This window comes from Pteropus vampyrus, unplaced genomic scaffold (assembly GCF_000151845.1).
Source record: "Pteropus vampyrus isolate Shadow unplaced genomic scaffold, Pvam_2.0 Scaffold318, whole genome shotgun sequence".
In the NCBI taxonomy this organism is placed as follows: domain Eukaryota; kingdom Metazoa; phylum Chordata; class Mammalia; order Chiroptera; family Pteropodidae; genus Pteropus; species Pteropus vampyrus.
This window is the reverse complement of record NW_011889099.1, coordinates 1,289,835-1,315,719: the sequence shown is the minus strand read 5'-3', so window position 1 is coordinate 1,315,719 and position 25,885 is coordinate 1,289,835. Positions and strand designations below refer to the sequence as shown.

General features: G+C 36.4%; 1 protein-coding gene and 1 pseudogene across 1 annotated transcript in view; one reads left to right on the top strand and one right to left on the bottom strand.

Annotated features, from left to right (window-relative positions):
• Positions 1-6,664: 6,664 nt before the first annotated feature.
• Positions 6,665-25,885, top strand: part of MCF2 (MCF.2 cell line derived transforming sequence) — a 65,154-nt gene continuing 45,933 nt past the window's right edge. The window contains exons 1-5 of the mRNA XM_011377615.1: positions 6,665-6,689; positions 9,853-9,967; positions 11,093-11,183; positions 24,362-24,481; positions 25,277-25,393. Coding sequence (XP_011375917.1) covers positions 6,665-6,689; positions 9,853-9,967; positions 11,093-11,183; positions 24,362-24,481; positions 25,277-25,393 — 468 coding nt within the window. The remainder of the gene's footprint in view (positions 6,690-9,852; positions 9,968-11,092; positions 11,184-24,361; positions 24,482-25,276; positions 25,394-25,885) is intronic.
• On the bottom strand, positions 18,759-18,878 carry LOC111730522 (annotated as a pseudogene).

The following is a 25,885-nucleotide window of genomic DNA, read 5'->3' as shown; positions in this document are numbered from 1 at the left end:
CAGAGAACTCAGCATACGGTCATACTCAAAACTGGTATTGATTACAACAAACAGATACAAAACAAAATCTTAGAATAGTATTCAAGCCAAGTTTTTTGGGGAGTTTATAACACACGAAACAGGGACTTTCCCTTTTCCTTCCCACTCAGTGTTGTATAGGTGATTATAAACAACCTGAGCCATAGGAAACCTTCAGTGAATTGCCTGAGGCTACACCAAAAGTTGGTAGCTAATTGATTGTAGAATCCACCAGTTTCTTCATCCTAGCCTTTCTTTTGCAGGAATTGCTTGCTTGGAAAATACCTTTGTGCTAAGTCAGTGATCCTGGATCAAAGGCATTCCAGAAGCCTGCTCTCCTCCTCTAGAGGCCTGCAAAGTTCTCCACTTTTAGCTTTGTCTTACTTTCCAGCTTTAGCTAGACTAGCCCATGCTCTAAACTCAAACCATATCAGGCCATATACAGTTCCCCATTCTTTTACCTACTCCTGTGTTGGTACCTTTTTTTTTTCTTTCTTTCTTTCTTTCTTTCTTTCTTTCTTTTTTTTTTAAATCTAGAAACTCCTCTATTCCCCTGTCCATGCATTTGAATCCTAATAAATTGTCAAGGCCCGACTCAGATGTCACATCATCTGTGAAACCTTTTTTTTTTCTCACTCTCTCAATTTAGATGTAATAATCTCTCCCCCTCCCTATACCCTTTGTTGAGTATTTCTGTTATAGTACATACCATACACTATATTATAGCCAGTTGTTATAACTCATAGCTTCTGTTAATTTTTTAAGCTTTTTAAGGTGAAAAATTATTCATACTCTAATGGGCCACAGCACCTAGCAGAGAGGAGCAAATAGAAACCCAGTGGATGTTCGGTAAATTGAATTACAATGGATTAGAAGGAGGCTCTGGTAGGCTGTTAACAGAAGAAGGATTTAGCAAGAATCTTGGTTTTCTTTTGTTAATACAGAATTATGTGAGTCTTTCATGCTGTACCTTTATTGCAAGACAAAGTACTGCATAGTTTGTTCTACTGTAGGTTAATGGGAATTTGTTTGTGATGGCTTCACAATTACCCTTTTATTTGTTCCACCTTTTAAAGCATAACACTCATTTAGACAGCACTTCAATTTGTTGCATTGCTAAATCATTACTGTTTACAGATGGTATAGTATATCTGACGCTCATTTTGAAAGGGAAAAATGAGAATCCCATCTGCCTCACAACAGGATTTAGGACTCAGAACAAAACCTAATTTTATCTGAGTCCTGCGCATCAGCAATAGGGAACTTTCAAAGAGATGATTGCTAAAAGTAAGCAGCATTGTTAAGAATTTTAGGTTGTAAAAATAATGGAGTTTCTTGTAAAAGATTGTTTATAAACATTCTTGATATGGTTTGGGATGAAACTCTTGCTGGAAAAAGAAGTGAGATGTTATGGAGCCATATCTAGTTAATAATTTGCATTAGAGCTAATTGAGTGTATTCTTCTCAGCGCAGATTTTAGATTGCTTGTCTGAGGTTAGGGAACCAGATGATACCATAAAAGCATATTCTAAAACTCTTCTGCTGGATTCCACCTTGAATCTGAACAGTGCCTGGTGCCAGACAATTGTTCAGCATGAATTTCTTGAATAAGTGAACGAATGGGAGCCTGTTTCCTCATCTATAAGAGGGGGATTTTTAAATTTTTTTAAACTGAATTTATTGGGGTGACATTGGTTAATAAAATTATACAGTTCCATAGTACATTATCTTTATAATGCATTGTGTGTTCACCACCCAAAGTCTAGTCTCCTTCCGTTACTACATGTTTGACCCCCTTTACCCTTTTTTACATCCTTCCATCCCCTCTCCCTCTGGTAACCACTAAACCGTTGTCTGTGTCTTTGAGTTTTTTTAATGTCTACTTTGGAGAATTATTATTAAGACCAGAGAAAATGCATACAAAGTGCTTTATGCAGTGCCTGGCAAATACTAGTTGCTTGGCAAATGACATCTATTGTTAATCATTTACTATGCTTTCCCCTCTGTTCTCATATTGGTGGTGGCAGTGCGTTGATTGCCATGGAAGAGACTGTATCTTTCCGATTGACGTTTCCTTTATTTTTCTTTCTTTTTTAATTTGTGCTCCATCTTTGCTTCTTATTTTTAGGAAAACGTGAGTATAGAGGTATTTGCTCTTTTATGCAGTTTATTTGCCATGGCTCTTCAGTGCTTGGACAAAATGGCATGTGTGTGCAGCATGGGTCAGAACTTGTATTCTATTGTATATGAACGGAAAGAAACCCCAGAGAAGGGATACATGTGCATGGGAGAGAGTGTCACTGTGAAATAAAACTTAAGGGTTGGAATTATTGCTGTTTTACATTAGAATCTAGAACAAAAATGCTTTCTATAGGATGAGAATGCTTGTAGATACCAATTTCCTTAATTTTCTAACCTATCATTATCCCTATAGTAGTCATTAATAAACTTGGTAGAATTGAAATTTTTTGAAATAGTAATACAGCACTTCAAATCATGGAGGCATAGACTCTTAGAAAATTAGGACATGAAAGATAATTTATTCCAGCTCAACTACATGCTTGATTGTCCTCTCTAGCTTCTTTGCCACAGAGCTGCTCAGCCTTTGTTTGAATGCTATTAATGATAGGGAAGGGCTTGTCTACTGACCATGGCTGTCATTTTGTCTACATTTAGAACAAAGTACTTCTTCACATGGAGTCTCTATAGGTCTCTCTGTTGCTTCCTCTCTCTCTTTCTCCCGCCTCCCCCTCCCTCCTTCCCTCCTCCTTCCCCCAAAGCCAACCAACCAATGAAACAAACAAACAAACAAAGGAGTACCTGATCAAATAGTTGGAAAGCACTACATACATAGCTCATACCCAAGGAGTCACAATGCGTGTATGTGTATTTGATGGAGAATGTTGCAGTGTGTTCTAACCCCCAATATTTCACAAACTTATTTGACTGTGAACCTTTACCTTTACGCAGAATATCTATCCACAACTCAGAACAGTACCTGGCATATAGTAGGTGCTCAATAATTGCTTGTTTAAAAAAGTTAATACAAAATAAATCTTTAAAAGCTATAAAGGGCACCCGGTATCAAGATGACAAGTGTTCTCCCTGTCTGCAAGTGACACAACCAAAATTGAATGGGTATATCTCCCTCCTCTCTGAACCATCCTAAATATATTATTTATTTTCGCACTTTTTAGGACTTTTAAAATTCTTCGTATTTGAAATCTGAGCCTTTACTCTCGTTTACACAACTACCTTTTTTTTTATATTCTAAAAAATTTTACAATTGTTAGTCAAAGCAGTGAAAACTTGTCTCTTTTGCTTCCTGATCAAATGTATGGTTGAATGAATTGGCAAGCACTTTTCTTGTCTTTTGTTTCCAGTTTGTGCCTGATTGTGTTTGATGGTACAAGCACACGGTCTTCAGCAGGGTTCTTAAGTAAAAAGCCACTGCATCTGGGTGTTTTTAAGAGTGTTTGTCACATTGCCTATTGAGTTAGTGCCACTTTTTTTTGGCTTCCTAACCAGCCCTTTTAGAGTGTAGCAACTAGTCCGAAGTAAGGAGAATGCATGCTTTTCATTTGCAAGTAATTGAGCTTTCCACCTGGGGACAGCTTGACAAGCCTCCTATCAGATGTGAATCTGGCCAACAAGGAACATGCTGTAATGTGGCCCCAGCATTGGTGATCCAGCCTTTTTATTTCTCATGCTCTGGAGTAAAAGAGTTCAGGTATATTTCTGTTCAGGATGGCGGAGTAGGAAAATGCTGTGCTCACCTCCTCCCATGACCACCTCAAAATTACGACTAAACTACAGAACAGCCATCATTGAGAATCACCTTAAGTCTAACTGAACAAAAGTCCTGTAAGTAAGGACATATGGAAGAAGCCACTTGGAGACTGAAACATATACTATATTGCATGAGATAAATTAAGTCTGAATAATTATATTTCTGCTTTACTTAACTTTTGTTGTTGTCTTTAGGTGTGGAACTGTTATACAACTCTAATTCATAATGAAGATAGACTCTGTAATTTATTGTAATTACAAATGGGAAAGCAAGTGAAAATGTTGCCCAAATGAGCATACTAAGGAATTTCTAAATAAATGCATGCTGAAGTTTAAAAAGAAAATAAAAATAATATAAAATCCTGTAAAAAAAAGTTTAAAAGGTCAGCAAGAGGAACGTTATAAATCATATTTGTTCTAGCTTTGGTATTTCAGTAGGAATTCTGTGCAGAAATTCAAGAGAGTCAGGTACAAAGCTGGGTAGAACTCAGCGTCAGCTTTCTCCAGTCAGTACTCATATCTCTTTGTTCTCAGCAACAATCTAACCTTGTCTTTTTTGTAGCTGCTCAGTGATAACCCTGTATCTTCCGTTTCCTCTCCTGTGTTATCTTCTCTCCCTTCAGTCTGTTTCCAACTCAGAATTTGATAATTTTTAAAGTAGTAACATCTTCTCTTGAATCATTATTTCTTCTATTTTCATTGGTGTGGAAATGTTACTTTGTTGGCACAGTAGTGGGAGATGTTTTACAGTAGAAGCATCAGTATGTTTTTCTTATATCTGTGGATTTTACCTGTCGGATCTCATAGACTGTAAGGGGCCTTAGAAAGCACTTGTATGGCCCTCATTTCTTAGATGGGAGTGATGAGGTGAGGTATGGAGAGTGACTTGCTCAGGATCACAGAGCAACTTACTGGCTGGGCCAGCACCAGGCCCAGGTCCTCCCATTCCCAGCCATTGGCCTTTTATTTTATGATCTGATATCTCTCTTATTACATGAGTGGATTAAAAAATGTAGAGTAAGGGGACATTGTTTCTGTAGCCAGGCAGGAGCCTGAATGGTATTGGAGAAATCAAGTTGCAGATATTAGTACTTCTAGATCTGCCATCTGACACAAAATTCGTCAGTTTATTTTGATAGACATTTCTACTGGTCAATGCAGGGAAGAATTTGAGTTTTATTATATAGGAATATTTTAATGTCTAATGTTCTAATTTAAAAGGCAGAATACATTTGGGGCATTGCCGCTTTTGCAGGCTTTGAAGGGCAGGGAGAGTTCTAGTTCTCTGAATTATCCCCATTCTCATCCCTCCTTCATCTCCAAGTCTACAAATGTCAGAGTGTAACACATGTTTGTGGCTGTCATAAACTCATTCTTTATCTGAGGAAACATGTTAGCATTGAAAAAAATAAATGCATTGGGCAGCCTGGATATGAAGACACAGAGATAGATGTGAGTGTGCATGCTTTGGCCTGGGCCATACTAAGAGCCTCCTTTGTAAAAGATTCTGAGACATAAGGATTGATTTTTATGTCTTGAAAAATTACAGAGTTTTAATGGCATGGATCTTATGAAAATAAATTTTTGTCAATTTCTTTATGTTTCAAATTGGGAGATGAGGGCTGGGTTATTCTGTAACAGATGCCCTATTCCAGTGTCTAGTGTGGACCCATCGAGAACCTGTTTTTGTCATGCCCTTGAGCAGCGTTGGCCTGGATAAACCACATCCATGTGGTATGATTTGAAGAGCACTAAGGGTAATGTGTCATCAGTCTGACCTCACCAGAGACTAGCTCTTTGAAGGCCTTTTGTATCAGAGAGTAAGTGGAAAAATATGACTTCTATAAGAGATGTGGAACCACAGGCTTTAAAACCAGCAACCCAAAATAGCCTAGTTCGATGACCTGTTTTTTTTTAAAAAAAGTTATCCTTGCTCACGGACCAGAGGCAAGTAGTGGATTTCGATTTCTGGCCCCTGTAGAGTTCACTAGAATTGAACATTACAAATCAGCACTTACGATCTGGGACAACTAAAACATATTGAACAATGCATGGACATTGCTCCACTTGTAATGATCAAAGGTGAGTTAATGTGCTACCATTTATTGCGTACCTATTGTTATTCCAGGTATTTTACATTTAGTTGGCGCAGCACTCAGTGAGGTAGATATTATTATGCCCAATTTACAAGTAAGGAAACAGGCTCAGAGAGGCTAAGTAACTTGCGTTTGTTTGTACAGTCAGTAAAGGCAAGAAACTGGGATTGGGATCCAGGTCTGTCTGACTGAAAAACCACATGCTTAACCACTACACTATACTCACTCTCCAACTCTTTTCCTTCTTCATAAGGTGGGATAATAATACCTTCCTCAGGGTTATTTTAAAGATTCAATAAGATAAGCGATCTGAGAAGTGCTTTGTAATCGCTAATAAAGCTTTGCAGAATGAAAGGCATTATTGGAAGTAGAAGACAATCTGCTAGTGTCTCCATGGCTATCTATCGACCCTTTAAATAAATCCGGGTATCCTGGAGTTTAGACCTTTGCCCCTGGCTTTCTAGCAAGTCAGAGTAGTTTATGTTCTGGGCATAGATTCTGAGAACTAGGACACTGGTCCTACTTCTCTGGAGATATTTTCATCAGTGAGATTTCCTTGCTGTATAGCTGAGGAGTAAAGAAGAGATCAGCAGTGTGTCTGTGGACACAGGCTGTGGGACCCCCAGAGTTCTTTTTAGCACAGCGCAAAATCATGTGTATGGTTCTAGCTGTACTTTGCCATGTGCGTCATTTCTCTCCCTTTCTCATTTGTCATAGAATCCAAACTGCACCTCCGTGTAAAGGATATCAGTCATTTCCTGATGCAAGACATCGCCTTTTTGTCTGGTAAGTAGACTTTTACATATATTTAGACTAAGTAAATGAATAATCGATTAGTAAAGTTACTTTGGTCCTTATTATACAGTATATTTACAGATTTTGAGAAACAATATGTTAATAAACATTTATACATTGTACACATAGTTGCTAAAAAATGGCCATTTAAACAATAATTGGAGATTTTAAATAAGTTTAGATATGTGATTAAAACCAATCTTACTACCCCTATGTATTTGACTTTCAGACAAGTCTTTAGAAATCTTAGGTGAGTGCTGGCTGGGTGGGAGGGTGACAGCTGAGGTGGCTTCTCTGAGAGTTTCTCCTCCACCATATTCTGATTACTTAAATATTCATTACAAATACTGTCAAGTCATTCACCTAATCAAGCAGCGCGTGCTAAGTTATTTTTTAAGGGGTTCATTTACACGTGACGAAGTTTATTTTTCTAAAATGTGTATATGTATTTGTGCATGTATATGTAATTGTATCTCATTTTTAAAAAGTGTGATAAAATACGCATAACAAAATTTATCCTCTTTACCATTTTAAGTGTACACTTCAGTGGCACTAAATACATTCACATTGTTGTGCAACCATCACCACCATCCATCTCCAGACCTCTTCATCTTGCAAAATTGAAACTCCATTAAAAAATAACTTTTCATTCCCTCCTCCTCCAGCCCCTGGAAACCTCCATTCTATTTTCTGTCTCTATGAATTTTACTACTCTAGGTACCTCATATATGTGGAATCGTACAGTATTTTTCCTTTTGCGACTGGCTTATTTCACTTACCATATGTCTTCAGGGTCCACCCATGTTGTGGCATGTGCCAGGACTTTCTTTCTAAGGCTGAATAATCAACTGTATGTATATACCACATTTTGTTTGTCCATTCATCCATCGATGGATACTTGGGTTGCTTTGCTTCTGCCTTTTGGCTGCTGTGAATAATGCTGCTCAGCACCATTACATATTTTTAGAAATAAAACTATGGTAAACCACTCCTTTCCTTTTGACTAGGTCCAATATCTAGCGACTGTCGTTTAAAGGCAAGCTAATTACTTTCATGTATTAGAGTAATTTGAACTGTACCATTAAACATTATATTCATTACATTAAACAGAAAAAATTACAAGTATATGCATTGTTTGTATGAAAATGAATGCTTCTTAGGTGTCAAGGATACAAGAAGCGATCTTATTCCTTTTAAGTAGTTTAATTATTTCTAAAATGATACTTACATGCTCAGTGTACTAAACAAGCATTTACTTATACATGATCCTAATTGGGCACTTCAATCTAGCCTCTGCTTTAATGATTATAATTAGTGATAATTGTGAATTAGCGGTCACTTAATGTGGTTTTATGTTTGATTTTATAAATGGTGTAAATGTGTGACATCCTGTCACTCTTGAGTTTTGGGGATTTTACCTGTGTTCTGAATAGAACTGCCCTTAGGCCTTTTCCCCCTACCCAGACCCCTCTCCACAGTTCCTTCCTTATCTGCTTTTTGTAGTTGTTTCAAAATGTTTCTGCATATGTTTTTTTTTTTTTTTTGGAAGAAAGGGATCTCAATGGGAAAAATAATTAAAATTCTCCAATTTAGGTTTTATCTCTTTTGTTCTTACAAGTTTCCTAGCTAATTCAGCACTTGTAGGTGCTCAGTGGTAGTAACATGTTACTGATTAGTCAATGATAATTTACCCTTATAAGAACCATACCTTCTTTCCTTTGGTAGGTATAGTTTGCCTGAGTGCTAGATGGTTCTGTCCTTAAGTAGAGTACTTACAAGCTTACCTGGCAAGTCTATATTATATTCTGTATATAGCAGTCCCCAACCTTTTTGGCACCGGTGCTCCTATGAGAATCTAATGCCTGATGATCTGAGGTGGAGCTGAGGCAGTGATGCTAGCGCTGGGGAGCGGCTGCAAATACAGATGACGCTTCACTTGCTCGCGTGCCACCCACCTCGTGCTTTATGGACTGGTACTGGTCCATGGCCCAAGGGTTGGGGACCCCTGGTATATAAGATATATATTATATTATAATGTTATCTATTATTTTGCTAGTTCTATACTGTCCTACCTGTAGAGGCCATTTGTTTAATGATGCACCAGATCTCTTGGTTCAGAGTTGTGCAGTTTTTCCTTTTAACTCCTTTAAGACTCTTATTTGGATGTCATCATTCTCAATGATTATCTTCCTTAAAGATCCTGCTTTTTAAGTCTAAAATATTATATAGTGAAGATTTATCATTATTTGATTTAATATTTTGGACTAGTTTGATTCAAAAGATATTTTGGGAATGGGGACTCTCCTTCTAGCTACTGTAGGTAAAGATTAAGGCAAATAATAAATCTGATTTTTTTTCCAATTGCACTGGAGAACACTGTGTGTACTGCTCTTACTGGATGGACTGTTCTATAAATGTCAATTAGGTCTTATTGGTTGAAATTTTTGTTCAGGGTTCTGAGATTGTTGTGCAGATTTCCTGTCTACTTGTTCTATCAATTATTAAGAGAAGGGTGGTGAAATTTCTGACTAAAATTGTGGATTTGTCTATTTCTCCTTACGGCCCTATCAGTTTGTGTTTCATGTATTTTGAAGCTCTGTTTTCAGGTACATAATCATTTAGGATTGTTATGTCTTCTTGGTGAATTTACCACTATTTGGTAATCTAATGATCTTAATATCTAGTAATATTCTTGACTTTGAAATCTACTTTGTTGAAAATTAAACAACTTCTTTTTGACTAATATTAACATGGCATATCTGTTTTTATCCTTTTGTTTTTAATGTGTTTGTTTCTTTACATTTAAAGTGTGTTTCTTATAGGCAGTACTATATATAGTTAGGTCTTGAATTTTTTTTATCCAGTTTAATAATCTCTAACTTTTAATTGTAGTGTCAAGATTCCTCCTCCCCTTCCCTTCCCTTCTTTCCCTTCCTTTCCCTTCTCTTCCCTTCCCTTCCTTTTCCTTCCCACCACTCTGTCACTTTTTAAACTTAGTTAGGAGTATGGTACCATTTGGTTTATGTGGAGATGTCATTCTTATAAAAGTAACATTGGCCAAAAATTATCTTCTGACTGCTCCTCAAATCAAAAATCCTCTCTCTTGCATTGCTGTCACACAAATTATTATTTCACTTGATTTTTATTATTTTAGGTGGCCGGGGAAAGGACAATTCTTGGATCATTACGTTTCCAGAAAATTGTAATTTCAGATGTATACCAGAAGACGTGATAGTAAAAGTGCTGACTTATTTGACATGTGTTGCAAGGTATAGCATTTCATAACTTTTTTTTTTCAATTTATATCAGATACCAATTTAAATATAGAAACAGGAAAATGGCTTTTTAAAGTGACAGTTATTATTATTGTAAATGATCATAAGACTCACCTTCAGATAAGAAATAGAAAGGGAAGATGTCAGCTACCTAAATTGTTATAAAAATTATGCTGAGGATCTATGAATACAAAATTGGGGATCTAAAAGCATTTGTCCCCATGAAGAAGAACATAGATTGAAAATGATGATCATACATAAAGCCTTTAATTTGCATAAGAGGAAATCTTACTAGCCAAGAGGACAGCTATTCTTTATTTATTCGAAGGATAAAATAAGAAGACTGAATGTTAAATAGACTCAAAAGTGATATTAGAATATATCAGGAGATACTTCTTGATATTGGAGGTCATTTGAGACTTGAATGCTTTAAGAGGGAATGTTTCAAAAGTTTTCTTAAAGATTTTATTTAGGTCGAAGACAAATTATTTAAAGGAAACATTTTCCATTTACTAACCCCCGAAGACCGTTGGGACAGAAATATAGGATGGCAAAATTGTAAAGCCTCGTGAACAAAGATCAAATCCCAGAAAACTAAATTTACAAGACATCCATTGAAGCTTGAAAGTGGTCTTTTGAGGACAAATAAAGTTTATATTATCCACTACACTACCTTCCCCAAAGGGGTAGTCAAGCGATAAAAACATATTTAATAGTGTTTTTATGAATGAGTGAATAAATGAATAAATGAACGTGGTCATTGGCTTATGATGATTGCTATGGAAAGTTAAAACTGATATCACGAAAGACAGCTATCTATAAGGTTTACCCATAACCAAGATTGCAGTATTTCAAATCCATTTTAGTGACCTATCCATATTACAGTATCACTTACCTATCTAAGAGACTAATATTAATGCTGAAAAATAAATTTTAAATAGTAAGTAGTAGAGTATGAAATAAGGTTGATTTTCCAAAGTAGCACTTTGTAATAGATTTCCAGTTCCCAGTCTGTCTTCAGTCAAGATATAAAATGTAAATGAAATAATCATAAGTAAGGATGTATCTAACAAATTTGGATTATTACTAAGAAATACATATTATCTTCTTTTATTTTAGGCAAAATGGATCTGACTCCCGGTTTACCATTATTCTTGATCGAAGATTGGATACGTGGTCTTCTCTCAAAATCTCTCTCCAAAAAATTTCAGTAAGTACGAGTGCATTCTTTAGTAACTTCTTTTTTTGTTTGTTTGTTTTACATTATACTTTATGTATGTGGGGGATATAGATTATTTTGATACTGATGGAGACAATAAAATAGATGGGATGGTGAGGTGGGAAAGTAGGAAGAAGATTTGTATAAGAGATTGGGCTAAACAGTTCAACCCAAAATAAAACCTAATGGGAAAGAATGAATAGTCAATGGTTCAAGTTATGAGTAGGAAGAGACTCATGGTTCCCTGCGCCTTTCAGAGAAAGGCAAGTTTTTATGGAAACTTTTTAAAAATGGAAATATCTGTGTTGTATACGCATTGTATATGGAAAAGTATAAAGAAAGTTTAAAACAATAGTCCATAATCCAACCATCCAGAAATAAACTTTTTTTTTTTTTTTTTAACATTTTAGTGTGTATCTTTCTAGACGTTTTTTCTCCCCAGGATAGAGTAGGGAAGTGAGTCACCTGCAAAATGACATATCTTTCCTAGTAGGATCTAGTGTCCAGCTTTCCAAGACCCAGATAGAGAAAACACTTTCCGTAAAGGAAACGTTATGAGAGATGCAGTCGTACCCACAGCCAAGATGATCTTTTACATTATTAGGCTCACCTGGATATAGTGGCATTGTCTGGCACTTCTCTTTCATAGAAGAAGAGAGAGATCAGGAACTCATAGACTCCTGAGCAGGCAAGAGTGAGGCTCTGTGGAAGCACCATGGGATCAACTTTCTCTATTGTACCAATCAATATACTTTTTCTTTGTGAGTCCAACATCATCAACCATCTGAAATTCTTACTTTGTCTCCTGACTGACACAGGAGTCCACACTCAACAGAGAAAGTTAATTTAGTTGTAAAGGCAAGACAAAAATCTAGGTTGTTGGACTTCTGAGCTAGTGTTCTTTTTGCTATATTAAATTGCTAAAAAATATAAAAAAATATAGTTGATACTTCAACAACATGGCTTTGAACTGCATGAGTTAACTTATGCACAGATTTTTTTCAATAAATACTGTAAATGTATTTTCTCTTCCTTATGGTATTCTCACTAACATTTTCTCTTCTCTAGCTTAGTTTATTGTAAGAATATAGTAAATAATACAGTAAATAATACATACAACATACAAAAGATGTGCTTATTAACTGTTTATGTTATCGGTAAGATGTCCAGTCAACAGTTAGGCTAGTAAAGGTAAGTTTTTGGGAGTCAGAAGTCATACATGGATTTTTGACTGCGTGGATAATTGGCTTTTACAACCCCCATGTTGTCCAAAGGTCAACTTTACTTTGTATCTGAAAAGTATATCAAAAGTCATTTAATCTTGGGTAAAACATGGTAAATCTGTAAACTTCTTGACAACTTTCAGTTAGTCACTGTACTTTTTGAGCACTAGCTACAGTATATAATTTGTTAAATTTCATAAGTAACCTATTGCATTTTGTTACTTTAACCAGAACTCCTCATCTTCATTACACGTGATTGTGGTTGGTGTGCTCGTCCCCAGTTTACATAGATTTTCGACTATGTAGGGGTCAATACCCCTAACTCTGCATTGTTTAGGGGCCAACTGTATCCTGGAACTCGCACGGTGAAATGAATGAGATCATTATTCTTTTCATACTCAGTATGAATTACTCCTCATCTTAGGCAAGCCAGCAATGTGTTTTTTGTTGTTGTTGTTGTTGTTGTTTATCTTTTTTTAACAGAGGTGTTTGTTTAATCATAAGCAATGGAGAGAAGAGTTAACACCAGATTTACACAGTTACTAAAATAAAATAAAGCCTTGACTTTGTATAATATGTTTGCCTTTTCAAAAGAAGTCACATTTATTAAGTAATATTGATTCTCTTTATCTCCTGATTAAGTACTCCAGGCAGGTATCAATATCATTGTCTTATAGATGAGGGAATTACATTGAAATACACACTTTGGAAAGGGTATGTGATGAATCCAAGGTCAAATATCTAGGTAACAAAAAGAGCCAGAGCAGGAATTGAATTTTCATTAATCTCAGTTGGTGCCCCTTCTACCTGCTGCTTTCTATTATTTTCCAGATGACTCGTGAGTAGATGAATAAATTCAATGTTTTTCAGAAAAAGGTAAAATTCCTTTGGAGAGAGTAAGTCTGCCTTCCAGTGAGCCCTATCAGTGGCACTAAATGAAGTAAAAGCTGTTTACCTTTTGCCCTGGCCTTTTATGATCAGGCCTTAGGCTCGTTGAGCAGTCCTCAGTTTATAACAATAATCAGTTCTTTTATACTAAATATAACACTCGTTATAATAAAACTTTTTTCTTATATCACCAGGCCTAGTTTTTTTTTTTTTTTGGTCCAAAACTACCTGCTTAATTAAAGTAATTTTCATTGAGTGATCATTTGGCACATGGCATCAGTTTTTTGGTAAAGTTTTTTTTTTTTATTAATCAAATAGGTTGCTTGGAACAGGTCTTGTTTTTCCTGAAGAAGAAATTTAAGATTCAGTCTTGATCCTATTGATTTGGGGTCAACAGAGGAATACTGACTTGTTTCTTGGGAGGTGATGCTCCCCTATCTATTTTCCTAAGAATGCTCTCTTACTGGGGAAGTGTGTCATGTTCAGCAAAGAGCTGGGCACTTGGGGTCCCTTTATTCTCCTAACTGCCAAATTGATGGTGCTGGGTAGGAGTTGGGGGTACAGGTGATGATGACATGTAACTGGGTGTATGTTATTTGACATGTTTCTTTTTAACATTTTAAATGTTTCTGCTTATGATGGTTTCTATACTCATCCTGAAGAGCACATTAATTGATCTCAGCCATTAATAGCTATTCGGCACTTTTTGCAATAAAGGTAAGTATTGAATATAAGCTAACTTCAAGAGCAAAAGTTGGCATCCAGAAAGGATTTCTGGTGAAAATTGCCATTGCATAGATAGGTGTTGGTATATTATTTTAAATGAGTGTCTATGAAATATACAATTCAATTTGAAGACCTTGATTTGTAGATTCCAATATAAACTATGCAGTTGGGTTATACTTCATAATTCACGATAAGAGACAAGATTTTTTCTTTAAGTTACACATTTTGGGGAAATGTTTTAGGAGAGAATCCTATCTCCTCCCTCCCCTCCGCCGGTTAGAAAATCTGCATATAATGTTCTTTCTAGATTATTATCAGGAAAAAAATTCATACACTTTTAATCTTTCACAGGCTTAAACTCGGAATAGAATTTAATTAAAAAAAAAAGAATTGAATTTTAAGTTACAGACCAGGGTAGGACAAAAATAAAGGTATCAGTGAATACTACCTTCACAAAGATTCTTAGCATTCCACCTTAAAAAATCAAACTGCGCAGAAGAGAAAGCCAGTCCCATCAAGCCCCTACTAGGAGGTCGAGTTTTTTTTTTCTTAGGACTTGCCTGATCGTCTTGAGCGGTCCTACACTAGCTAATCCATGAGGTTCAATCAGGCTAAGTAATTGGAGGAATGTGTCAACTCTGAATTACAATGAGCAGCAGGGAAGGATCTGTCAGCTGACTAATCAGGGATAGTGGTTTTCTTGCAGTGCTGCCATGGTGGTAATGGAAGCAGCTACAGCTACGGTAGCATTGTTTGATAGAGATTTTTGGCTGCCGCTTTTCAATACTACCCAAGAAGCGGCTCATATTTTATCAATGTTGCATTGACAATTGGAAAAGAAGAGTGTTATTGTATATAGGCAAGATGGCAGAAGCAACTCCCCCGAGAGGCAAGATGAGGTTCAGAAGGAATGCGGTAAGGGTTCTGCCTGCAGTCCTGGAAAGCCTATTCCCAAGTTCAAGTGCAGGGATGCTGCAGCGTGCTGCTGTAGCACAAACTGCTGAATGGGGATTTTAAGGACAGATGGATAGAATGGAGACTTGTATTTGCATGGATTGTGCTGATGTGACTACTGTGATGTTGACATAGGGAAATGTAAAGGAGTCAAGGAGGTCGAATGTAATTTCAAAATCTAAATGTGCTCAAGTTTTTACGAGGAAGCGCCGGTAGTCTTATTATTTGTTTAAGACTGTATGACAATTTTGAATCGTTTGGCAGAGTAGCTTTAAATCACTCATTAAAATAATATCTAACAAAAGGGTTCATTTTTTTTCTTTCACCATGGTTAAGTAGAGTATGATATCATGGATAGGTCTGGAGACGACTTCATCAGCATTTAAAAATGCAGCCCTTTCTGGGTGTACAAGTGAAAATATTTTAAAGTCTAATGATTTGAAATCTTTTTGATTTTTTTAATTCTTCTCCTATTTTAAACTTAAAGATATAGAATTCTAGCCTGTTGATAACTTCTTTTTTTTTTTAAGGAAAAAAAAAATGACTCATTTTTTATTATAGGCTAGAATTTAGAAATCTCTCCTTTCAGATATGTTTCAAACATTTTTCTACCTAAATTTTCCCTTATATGCTAAATTCCCAGCAAATTTCTAAAGTGATTTTAGAAATTTAGGTGTATTTTTGGGAAATGTAAAATTATGCTAATTTAACAACTAACTAGTCATCAACAGGGTTTTAAATGCCACTCTTTTTCTTTCAAAACTTAATGTTATTGATATTATGATTTAAAATAAAATGCTTGCTGATTAAAATATTGAGACAGCACACAAAAAATAAAGTAAAAGTCATCCATAGGAAAAGATGTCATTTGGAATCAAAAGTGAAATAAACAAGTAAGAATTTTATTGTTGTCGAATGACAGTGGCCATCAATGGGTGAGTAAATGAGTTATCTTCTAATAAAGCTCTTAGCACAGAATGCTATTTTGAAAATTACAATTTAGGATGTGAATCTTTTTATTTTGACAATTGTATCTCCAGCTCTATGTGTGATTTTTGTATTACGGGAATAATAACTTCAGACTTGTATTTAATACACAATTTATAGTGCACAAGAAATTCTTTTCTATGTGCTTTGTAGTATTGGGTACAACTGACATTAGTACTTTTGTTATCAAAAGTAACTGACTCAAGCTTTCAGGAAGTTCCTAATTCCTTTATATATATAGATGTCTTCTCAGTGGTGAACTTAGATCCGTGTATATGCATATACATTAATACACACAGATACATACAGCACATGAATACTCACTGAAGAGACATATCTACTATTGTGTCACACACAATATAGGTTACAAAGGTAAAGATGGAATGGCTACTAAGGTAAAGGAGCTCTCAATCTAGCAGAGAAGATAGGACATGTTCATAAATAACTAATTGTAAGAACTTCTAGCTAGTGAAGTCCTCATTTGTTTGAAGCCTATGCAAAAGCATATGTTTTTGTTATTTTGTTGTTGTTACTTTCCTCCGTTGTTCTCTTAAGTGAATTACTTTAAGTAGTCCCTAGGAATGAAATTGATTGGATTAAGTCCAAAGCCCAGAACTATAGTGGAAGACAAATTTGTTCTGCTGATATGGTTAAGGCTTGACCAGAGTAAAAAATTGGAAACTCAGCTGGTGACACAATGGTTTCACCTTGAAGGATCTCTGGAGTTGGCCTGATTTTGGAGGCTATGATAGGTAGCACCCGAAAGGATGGTACAGCGGATTTAAAGTAAAGTCCAAAGAGAGGATTAAACTGGATAGAAATTGCAATGACTGTGGCCAACTGAGAAGGAGGAGATGAGAATAGATATGTGACCAGAAGGGCATATATCTACCCTTGAGGTCACTTGACAAATTGCTTGGTGACCTGTGGAGTAACTCATACGTTCCATACTCTTTAAGGGTGGGGTGAGTGGGGTATGATAGAGTGTGGAAGTAGCTTGTGACATTGGAAACTCTTCTCCATAGTGTGAGATCATGAGATTTTCCCCACTGTTTCTAAGGAGATAGTTCGGACCTTATCAAGGTCAATCACATGCCAAAAGCTCAACATCATATTCTGTTATGATATTAGATTATAACAGTTTCTGTTCGGTGGACTCCCTGATGTCAAATTGTTTCCAATAATTTGTTTGACTGTTTGTATTTGACCCATTTTGTTTATGTCAATGTCAAGTCATTCCTAAATACTAGGCAGCAAGTCTGTGTGTATGTTCAGTCTAATTGTTAAGTATGTGTCCTGGAAAGGGTTACTTGTCCTGGAAAGAGCTTGCCCTTAGGATTTGGGTAGGCCTAGGTGCCACTGCTCTCTAGCTGTAACCTTGGGCAAATTATTGCACAGTCTGCTTCAGTTTGCTCACCTGTAAAAAGGCCATATTACCTACTTCATTGCAATGTTATAAAGGCTAAATAGGATAGTATATGTAACAAGCTTGGCACGTATGCAGTAGGCTTTCTGTCAAGAGTTCCAACTTATTGTTACAGCATTTTTTGGATTAAATATTAAAAAAAGAAAAGATATAAGAATATCCATTGTTTTTATTGTAAAGTAACCAAACTCTTATGTTGTATAAGCCACTTTAAACATTTTTAAAGAAATAACTAGTGCAACTGAAAAGTGTGCATAGGGTGTATGAATTGCCTCTTTTAGATACTGCACAAAAGACATTTAAAAAGATTAATTTGTAGACTTTAGTAGTGAAATGATGTATCAGGCTTATGCCTTTTGTCGTTATTGCTGTCCTTACTGCTATAACTGGGCAAGCCGGGGAAAGATGTGAGAAGGGAGTAAATCTCTCTTTAGGAGGGAAAAGTGAGAGAAAGCTGATTCTGTGCCCATTAATTTGAAGAACCAGTAAGAGCTGTTGCAGAGGACTGGGGTGGGGACATGCACAGCGATTGGAGAAATGACTCAGAGCGCTATGAAGATGGGGTAGTATATTCATTTTTACCGAGGCACCTTTGAGCAGTCCCATGTTGGAATCCCCCCCCCCCCCCAAAAAAAAAAGCCTGCAAGAAGCTAAAACCAACGCTGTTTCCTCTCTCATGCGGTCATTTTTTTAAGTAAAAAAAAAAAAAAATGATAAAACAAGGTTGACCCTTGCCCACATCCCTTTGCTTTTTTGACAGTTCTCAAAATGATTTATAGTTTTAAAATCTAGGGTTTGATTTTGGAGAAAATAAAAATTGTGTCTCTTCATGTTTATATAACCATAAAGATTAGGGATCCTTAAAGCAGCATACCAAAGAATTTAGGAATGTCGTGTCTCCAAACTGAAACAGGAAAGCTCAGTGATTTTGAGGTATATTTGCTGTGAGATTAGTGTGTTGGATAGTTTATGTTATGTGATATGCTATTCGATCGTTCATTTCAATACTAGCTTTAAAATGGATAATCTTGAAACTTTTAGTTATAGAAATATCTGCATATAGAGAAAAAGCATTTTCTCCCTATATCTATGTGCAAACATATCTATGGCCTTTCAGGTTAAAATTTCTCAAGAGTTCTCTGCCCCCTCCAGCTTCTCAGAGCCAGTGATCACAGAGAGAAAAGTGTACATATTGATATTAGCCCCTATTTAGATATATGAAGCTTTAGTTCAGAGGTTACAAGTTGGTAATCCACAGATGTGGTTTGCTTCATTAAAGTGTTCATTAAAGTGTTTCCACCTCATTCTGGCTGTTTTAATCAAATCTGCCTAACTTCATGTGTTTACATTATTTTTTTTTAATGCTTACAGCACCTGGTCTTCCTAGGTGGTCTCCCATCCAGGTACTAACCAGGCCTGCCCCTGCTTAGCTTCCCAGATCAGACAAGAACGGGGCACATTCAGGGTGACATGGCCGTAGATATGTGTTTACATTATTACCCTAATACATGGTAGGCATTCAAGTTTGTTACCATTGCTTTAGGTTTCATGTTTACACCCTTGACCTTGAACCTGATCTTTGTACCATCTTTGTGATGTTTCTCCAAATTCCTCCTGTTGATCTTTTTGCTATCCATTAGGAGTGTCTCCAGAGGAAGGAAAGCTGAAATGGAAAAACAAAAACAAAAACAAAAAAACAAAACCATATTATTTTTATCTTTCAGGTAATACCTTGTGTAAGAGTTTCGCTCTGCAGTCTGGTGAATCTGGGTTCTAATTCTGCCACTTACAAGCTGGAAGTTATTAAAAAATAACTTAGCCTTACAAAATCTCAGCATATTAGTTTTCTTTTGGTGTTATAACAAATTACCACAAAGTTAGTAGCTCAAAACAACGCAAATGTGTTCTGTTAATGTTTTGGAGGTCAGAAGTCCAAAGTGAGTCTCACTGGGCCAAAACCAAGGTGTTAGCAGGGCTTTGTTCTTTCTGGAGGCTCTAGGGGAGAATTCGTTTCCTTTACTTTCTGGCTTCTAGAGACCACCCACATTCCTTGGCTTATGGCCCTGCATCAGTCTGCCCTGCATCATTCTGACCACTGCTTCTGTTGTCTGTCACATCTCTGAATCTCCTGCCTCCCCCTTTGTCTGTGAGGATCCTTGTGATTACATTTTTCCTGCCCTATTAATCCTGGGCCGTTTCCCCATCTCAAGATCTTTAACTTAATCGCATTTCAAAGTCCTTTTTGACTTGTAATTTTACATAGTCACAGTTTCCAGGGATTAGGATATGGATATGGACATCTTTGGGGAATCATTATTTTACCCACCACACTCAGTTTCTTCAGCTGTGGAATGAGGGAAAAAATACAACCTAATGCATGTAGAGTAGTTAGCACAACGTCATAATAATACTCATTATTTTCGTAATAGGCATTTAATAAAAAGTGACATTCCCATTCATTGGCCAGCTAGCCAATTTCCTTGCCCTACCTTAAGGCTTTGAAAGGTCCTAAATATATATAGATATATGGTGGGGTTGTTGTTGTTGTTGTTAGGGAGAAACTATGAAAAGTAGTCATTCATGTGAGAGTTGCTATAATTAGACAGTATGGCAAGCACTTATTTAAGTTTGAGATAAGCGAATGGGACTAGGACTGAAAAATCAAGTATGTCATTCATGGGATTTAATGAGCATGAGGTATAAAAACAATATACTTGTATGCTTTAGTTTTCTAAAACAATAAAATCTCTGACATGAATTATTTGCGTGCCACCCAATTGTTTAGCAGTTGTATAGCTATTACCTGCAAGTTATTTATTCCTTCAGATGGCTATTAAATTTGAGAGTAGCTACTGGGTTAAAAGAATCCATGTGTTTTATGAAGGTTTGCGTGATAGCTCTATAAAGATCCTAAATTTATCCTATAATGAAAAACATTATAAATGTTATTATACAGGCAATAAATGAAGTTTGCATCATCGATAGTGCATTTTCTCCAAAAATACAACTTTTTTTGTCGGCTTTTTATGATAAGCAAGTCACTAAACATTTTGAAGGAATTAAGGAAGGAGAATGTGTAATAAAATTATCAGAAAGTTTTACCTAGTAATGATCAGATTAGAATATCGAATCATCTTTAGAGGCATTTTATATAGTTGTCAATGTTTGGGATTCCTACTTTATCAAATAACTACAATAACCGATTTAGAAAACAGCTAACATAAAATTTCTGACTTAGGAGTAGCTGAATACTTCCAAACCCTGCTGAAACTCTTCCCTATGGAGTCTGTGGACAGTGAGTCTACTTCTTTCTCCTTTGTGCTTTGTTCTCTGCTGTGTGATCCACTGTCCTCAGACCTGGCTGCTGGAACAGCCTTGTTCTAGAAATGGCAGGGTAGAGACCAGGTAGGACCTTACCTCAGGCAGAGAGTTCCCACATGACCTTCTCTGTTCCCATAGTACCCACCACCAGCACCACCATCCCCAGTTTGGGAGGTGGGTGAGTATTCTAGGCTTTAAGTTGATCATCTCTAGGGTCTTGCTTCCAGAAATTTCCTACTCAATATCGGAGAATATGCTAAAGAAAGTCAGGGAGAAAAAGACTATGAGAGCACATCAACCTGGAACCATGAAAGAATAAAAGTATTTTTGCATCAAGTGTTGGCAAAAGTAGCGTGCTTTCAATTGCACTGAAAAGTAAAAAAAAAAAAAAAAAAAAAAAAAGCTGGATCAAAGCAGACAAGTATAATAACAGTACTAGTAATTTACCCATGTGCAGGAGAAAAGGCTTAACTCCTAAAGTGAATGGGATAGAAATAGAACCAGTGCTCCCAATCTAAAAATAGGTCCAGAATTCTCACAAGTCCTTGTCAGAGTCTCCACTTTAGCAAGCTTTTATCCATACCATATTCCGATAGTTTTCTACCTAAGCCTGCTTGTCCAAGAATCCAAGGTAAATTAACTTATTAATTTTTTTTAGAGTTTACAAAGTGCTTTTATATTCATTAATTCTTACAATAACTGAGAAGTTTATACCATGCATTGCATAAAATATGCATTATGTACATAATAGAGGATAAAGTATACATTATCATTGGGATTTTTCTGTCTCTGCTTCTGTTTCTCTCTAAAAGGTGGTTTCGAACTTTGAAATAAGCTTTCTCCAGCAGCAGGGGTCATGACTACCAGAAGCTCTGAAACTGTACCCTCAAAGTTTCCTTCCCTCAGCTCTAGTTTGAGAAATGCTAGCGCAGGACTTTGGTCCTGCTTACATCAGATTTTCATCCCGCTACTAATCACTGTGTGTTGGAAGGGCAAGATCTTGAAGAAAGATAACAGTTTTCATTAGGAATATTAAGAATAATAGGCTTTTTTAGTTTATTTGGGGTGCTATATCAGAATACCACAGATTGGGTGGCTTATCGACAGAAATCTATTTCTCACAGTTCTAGAGGCTAGAAGTACATAATCAGGATGCCAGCAGATTTGGTGTCTGGTGACAGCCCAATTTCTGGTTCATAGAAGGTTGTCTTTTTTCTGTGTCCTCACATGGCAGAAGGGGTAAAGGATCTCTTTGGGGTCCCTTTTCCATGAGCACTAATCCTATTCATGAGGGTTCCATCCTCCTGTCCTTAGTACCTCCCAAAGGCTTCACCTCCAAATATCATCACAATGGGTTTTTTTCAAGATATGAATTTTGGGGGTACATAAACATTCAGTATATAGCAGAGGGGAAGAAGTAATGAAGGGAGAGGGTAGCACAGACATGGCTACCTGGGGGACTTGAGTTGGACAGTCATCCTAATTAGTGCCTATTCATAATCATTGATTTCAATTTGTGCTATTTTACCTGTTTATATCATACTCAGTTCCTTTTCTCTCACTCTAGTTCTCATTGTCACTTAATTGTTTATTTTATCACCCTTTCAAATTGAATTTTTTAAATCCCTAGTTTTAAATGTAATTTTCCCAAGAGCTTAAGTCTTATACCTAAATGACAGTTACTCTTTTTAAAAATAGACTTTATTTTTTTTTCAAAGCAGATTTCGGTTCACAGCAAATTGAACCAAAAGTACAGTTCCCATTACCCCTGCCCCACAATATCTTATTAAATTTTGTTTTATAGTACAGTCTTGTTCGATTACTAATATTACAGTATGCCTGAAATATTATTGTATTTTAAATGTTTTTGATATATTTCGCTTTATTATGCTTTAATCGGCTGTTTTGAGGCTGACTCCTGACTCTGCATTCACGGTCTAGATTTCTTTCCCTCCTTCCTGTATATACATTTGCTGAGGGACGTCATCTGGAGGTCCTGCTGACCCTTCCAACCCAACATGTCTAGGAATGGGAATCAGTATCATATGCCTCTCCTTAAAACCTGCTTCTCTTGTGTTCCCCGCATCAGTGAGGGTTGTACCTACCATTCACCCAGTTACTCAAGTCAGAAATCTGGATATTGATTGTCTTAGTTTTTCCTTTCTCATCAGACACAGTCATTACCATATCTTGCAGATTGTACCTCCCAAATTTTGCCCTCATCCCTGCTATTGTTTGTGTTCTAGGTCAGAAACTCCTCATCCCTGACTTGGATTATTGTACCAGACTCCTAGCTCTGCTGTCTGCTTTCGCTCTAGTCCAAATCCAGTCCCCAGACCAGAGTGATCCTTCTAAAGTGCACACCTAATTGTGCTGCTCTGCTATTTAAAAACCTCTTAGAGTTTTCCCTTGCCTCCAGGGAAAAACCCAAGGTCTTTCCTGAACTGGCTCCTGCCCATCTTTCTAGCACCATCTCTACACCCCCAGCATTATTTTCCTCTAGCTTTCCTGACTGGAACCTCTTGAAGAACTGGGGTGGTATAGTGATTAAGAGCAATGACTCAGGTGCAAATTAAGGCTTCACCAGTTGAGTCGAGTTATACTTAAACTCTCTGAACCTCACTTTCTTTATTTGTGAAAAGGATAGCCTGACTACTTCACGGGATTATTATGAAGAGAAATTATGATAATGTTGGCAAAATACTTGGCACAGAGTAAGCATTTGATATGTGGTGATATATTGTGGTGATATATATATTAATTTTGGGCTATGCCAGTCCATCCCTCACTGAATTTGCATGGTTCCCTCCTTGTCTTTTGCACTCTTTCGTATAGCAATTATTTCTTGACCAGCTACTATGTGCCAGTATTCTAGATGCTGGGGAAACATTGCTGCACCAGAACAACATTCCAATCCAATTAATTCCTCTTTATGCTTCAAAACCTTTCTTGACATTCCTAGGTCTAGGATGCTCTGTGCTACCACTTCCTGTTGTACATTCTAATTCCCTTGTGTTTCACTTATCAATTTATTATGCTGTAGAGCTAATGATTATTAATGGTCTACACTATTAGACTGTCATTTTCTTGCAAGCTGGGTAGAGATTATTAGTTTGTGTACACTGAATGCTAACAGTGCTTAATAATCATTCACTTAAATACATGGAGTGGATGGACACAAGATATTCAGTGAATATTGCTCGGATGAAATTTGAGTTCATAACAGTTTTCTTACATTGTTTTCTACAGTTATACAATATTTTAGCTCTGTTTGGCTTTTAGGGCTATCCTGGGAACTCGACTCCTAATTCTGTTTTACAGGGAATAAATGCAGTTTGAGTGCAAATAACTACTTCAAAATGAAGCTTGAGTATAATTCTTTGTAACTTAGGAATTACTTTAGTATGAGAAAATTCCGTGCCATGAGCATTGCAAAGATCTTGACCTGATGACCTTACATTATTTTTATTTTCATTTTCATGTCTTTAGATTTTATCAATATCCATTTTTAAAGTTTGTCCTTTTAATGGCTTTTATGGCTTTAAAATTTGTTTCCTTTCATTGCATGTTTTCTGATATATGCTCAGTTGAGTGCATGGTTTAACATTTGTTTTCTTCCTTTCCTGTGTTCTTTCTTCCTACAGGTTTCCTTCCCTGGGAACTTACACTTGGTATTGGTTCTACGTCCAACCAGTTTTCTTCAACGAACTTTCACAGACATTGGATTTCGTTTTAGCCATGAAGATTTTATGGTCAAACTACCGGTAAGAGTATTTTAAAAAAATGTTTTGTCCCTTTAATTCTCCTGAAGGCTTTGTAACATGCTGTCGATGTTTTATATGTGCTCACAAAGCATTTAAAAGAAAAAAAATAGAATTTGTCTTCCAGAAATGTAAATTTGCAATGCCTAAGTTTTCTGCTTCTACTGTTAAAGGAATAGATTGCTCAATTTGTAACAAAGCAATTCTTTTTGAAAAAGATATATTTGTCACATATGTTATATATGTGTGTGTATATACATATGTGTACGTGTGTGTATAAAATCTGGATGTTTTCTTTTTAGGAAATAATGAGTGTGTATTTTATGTATTTGAACTCCCATGAACTTACATCCTGAGCTAGTTCAGAGTACCGTGGTCTTTTAAAAGATATTTTTATATGGCTTTAGGGCTAGGAATAGAGTGCTCATAAATTTTGATACTTTTGCAAAGATCAGTCTCTCCTGATAAATTATAACTACGCAAACCCCTTTTACATTGTGGTAAGCATAACATTCTTTCAAAAGGTTGACTATTAACAGTACAAATTTTTAGATCAAGGAGAATTCGGTGTTTGGATTTCTATGGAGATTAATTTTCCTTTACAGAGAAATGTTTTATAAATGAAAACTGTTATTACCTGAAGAAGGTAGTGTGTGTGTGTTGGGGGGGATGTACAGGAGAGAATTGTTTATAAAAGATAACTTTCTGCTAAATGAATGCTAAAGTCATTTTACAGTTGAAAGGAGGGGAGATGCCATGAAGGGCAGTTAACAGTATCTTTCTTGCTTATTTATATAGGTTGTTATGCTGAGCTCAGTTAGTGATTTGCTGGCATACATTGATGACAAGCAATTAACCCCTGAGTTAGGCGGCACCTTGCAGTACTGCCACAGTGAATGGATCATCTTCAGAAATGTATGTTTCTTTTGCCCTTACTGTAGAAACTATAGTTCATATTAGCCTTTAAATCTAGTTCTAGAATTCTTTTCCTTTTTGGGAAAACTGATTTCTGGGGCTCCTAGGTTTTAAAATCCATATATAATTCAACATCTTGATTTTCTTCCATAGGAAATATCTAGAAATGGTGAAGAGTCACTGATGATGGCAATTGAAGGAGAGGCCTAGGGAATAAGGAGATCTTCCTATGTCCGTCCCCTCCTGTGGCCATGTAGTAACTTGAAGAAGTAAAGGGTTGGGATTCAAATCCTAGCACTGCTGATCTTTAGCTATAGAGCCTTGCACAAGTTATATAACCTCTCTGAGTCTCAGTTTTCCCAACTGTAAAATAGGAATCATAATACTTTACCTCATAGGGATATTGAGAAGATTAAATGAGACAACAAATGTAAGATGTTTGGTCCATGGCGTATGGCAGACTCCCAAAAGATGCTAGCCATCTTGTTAATC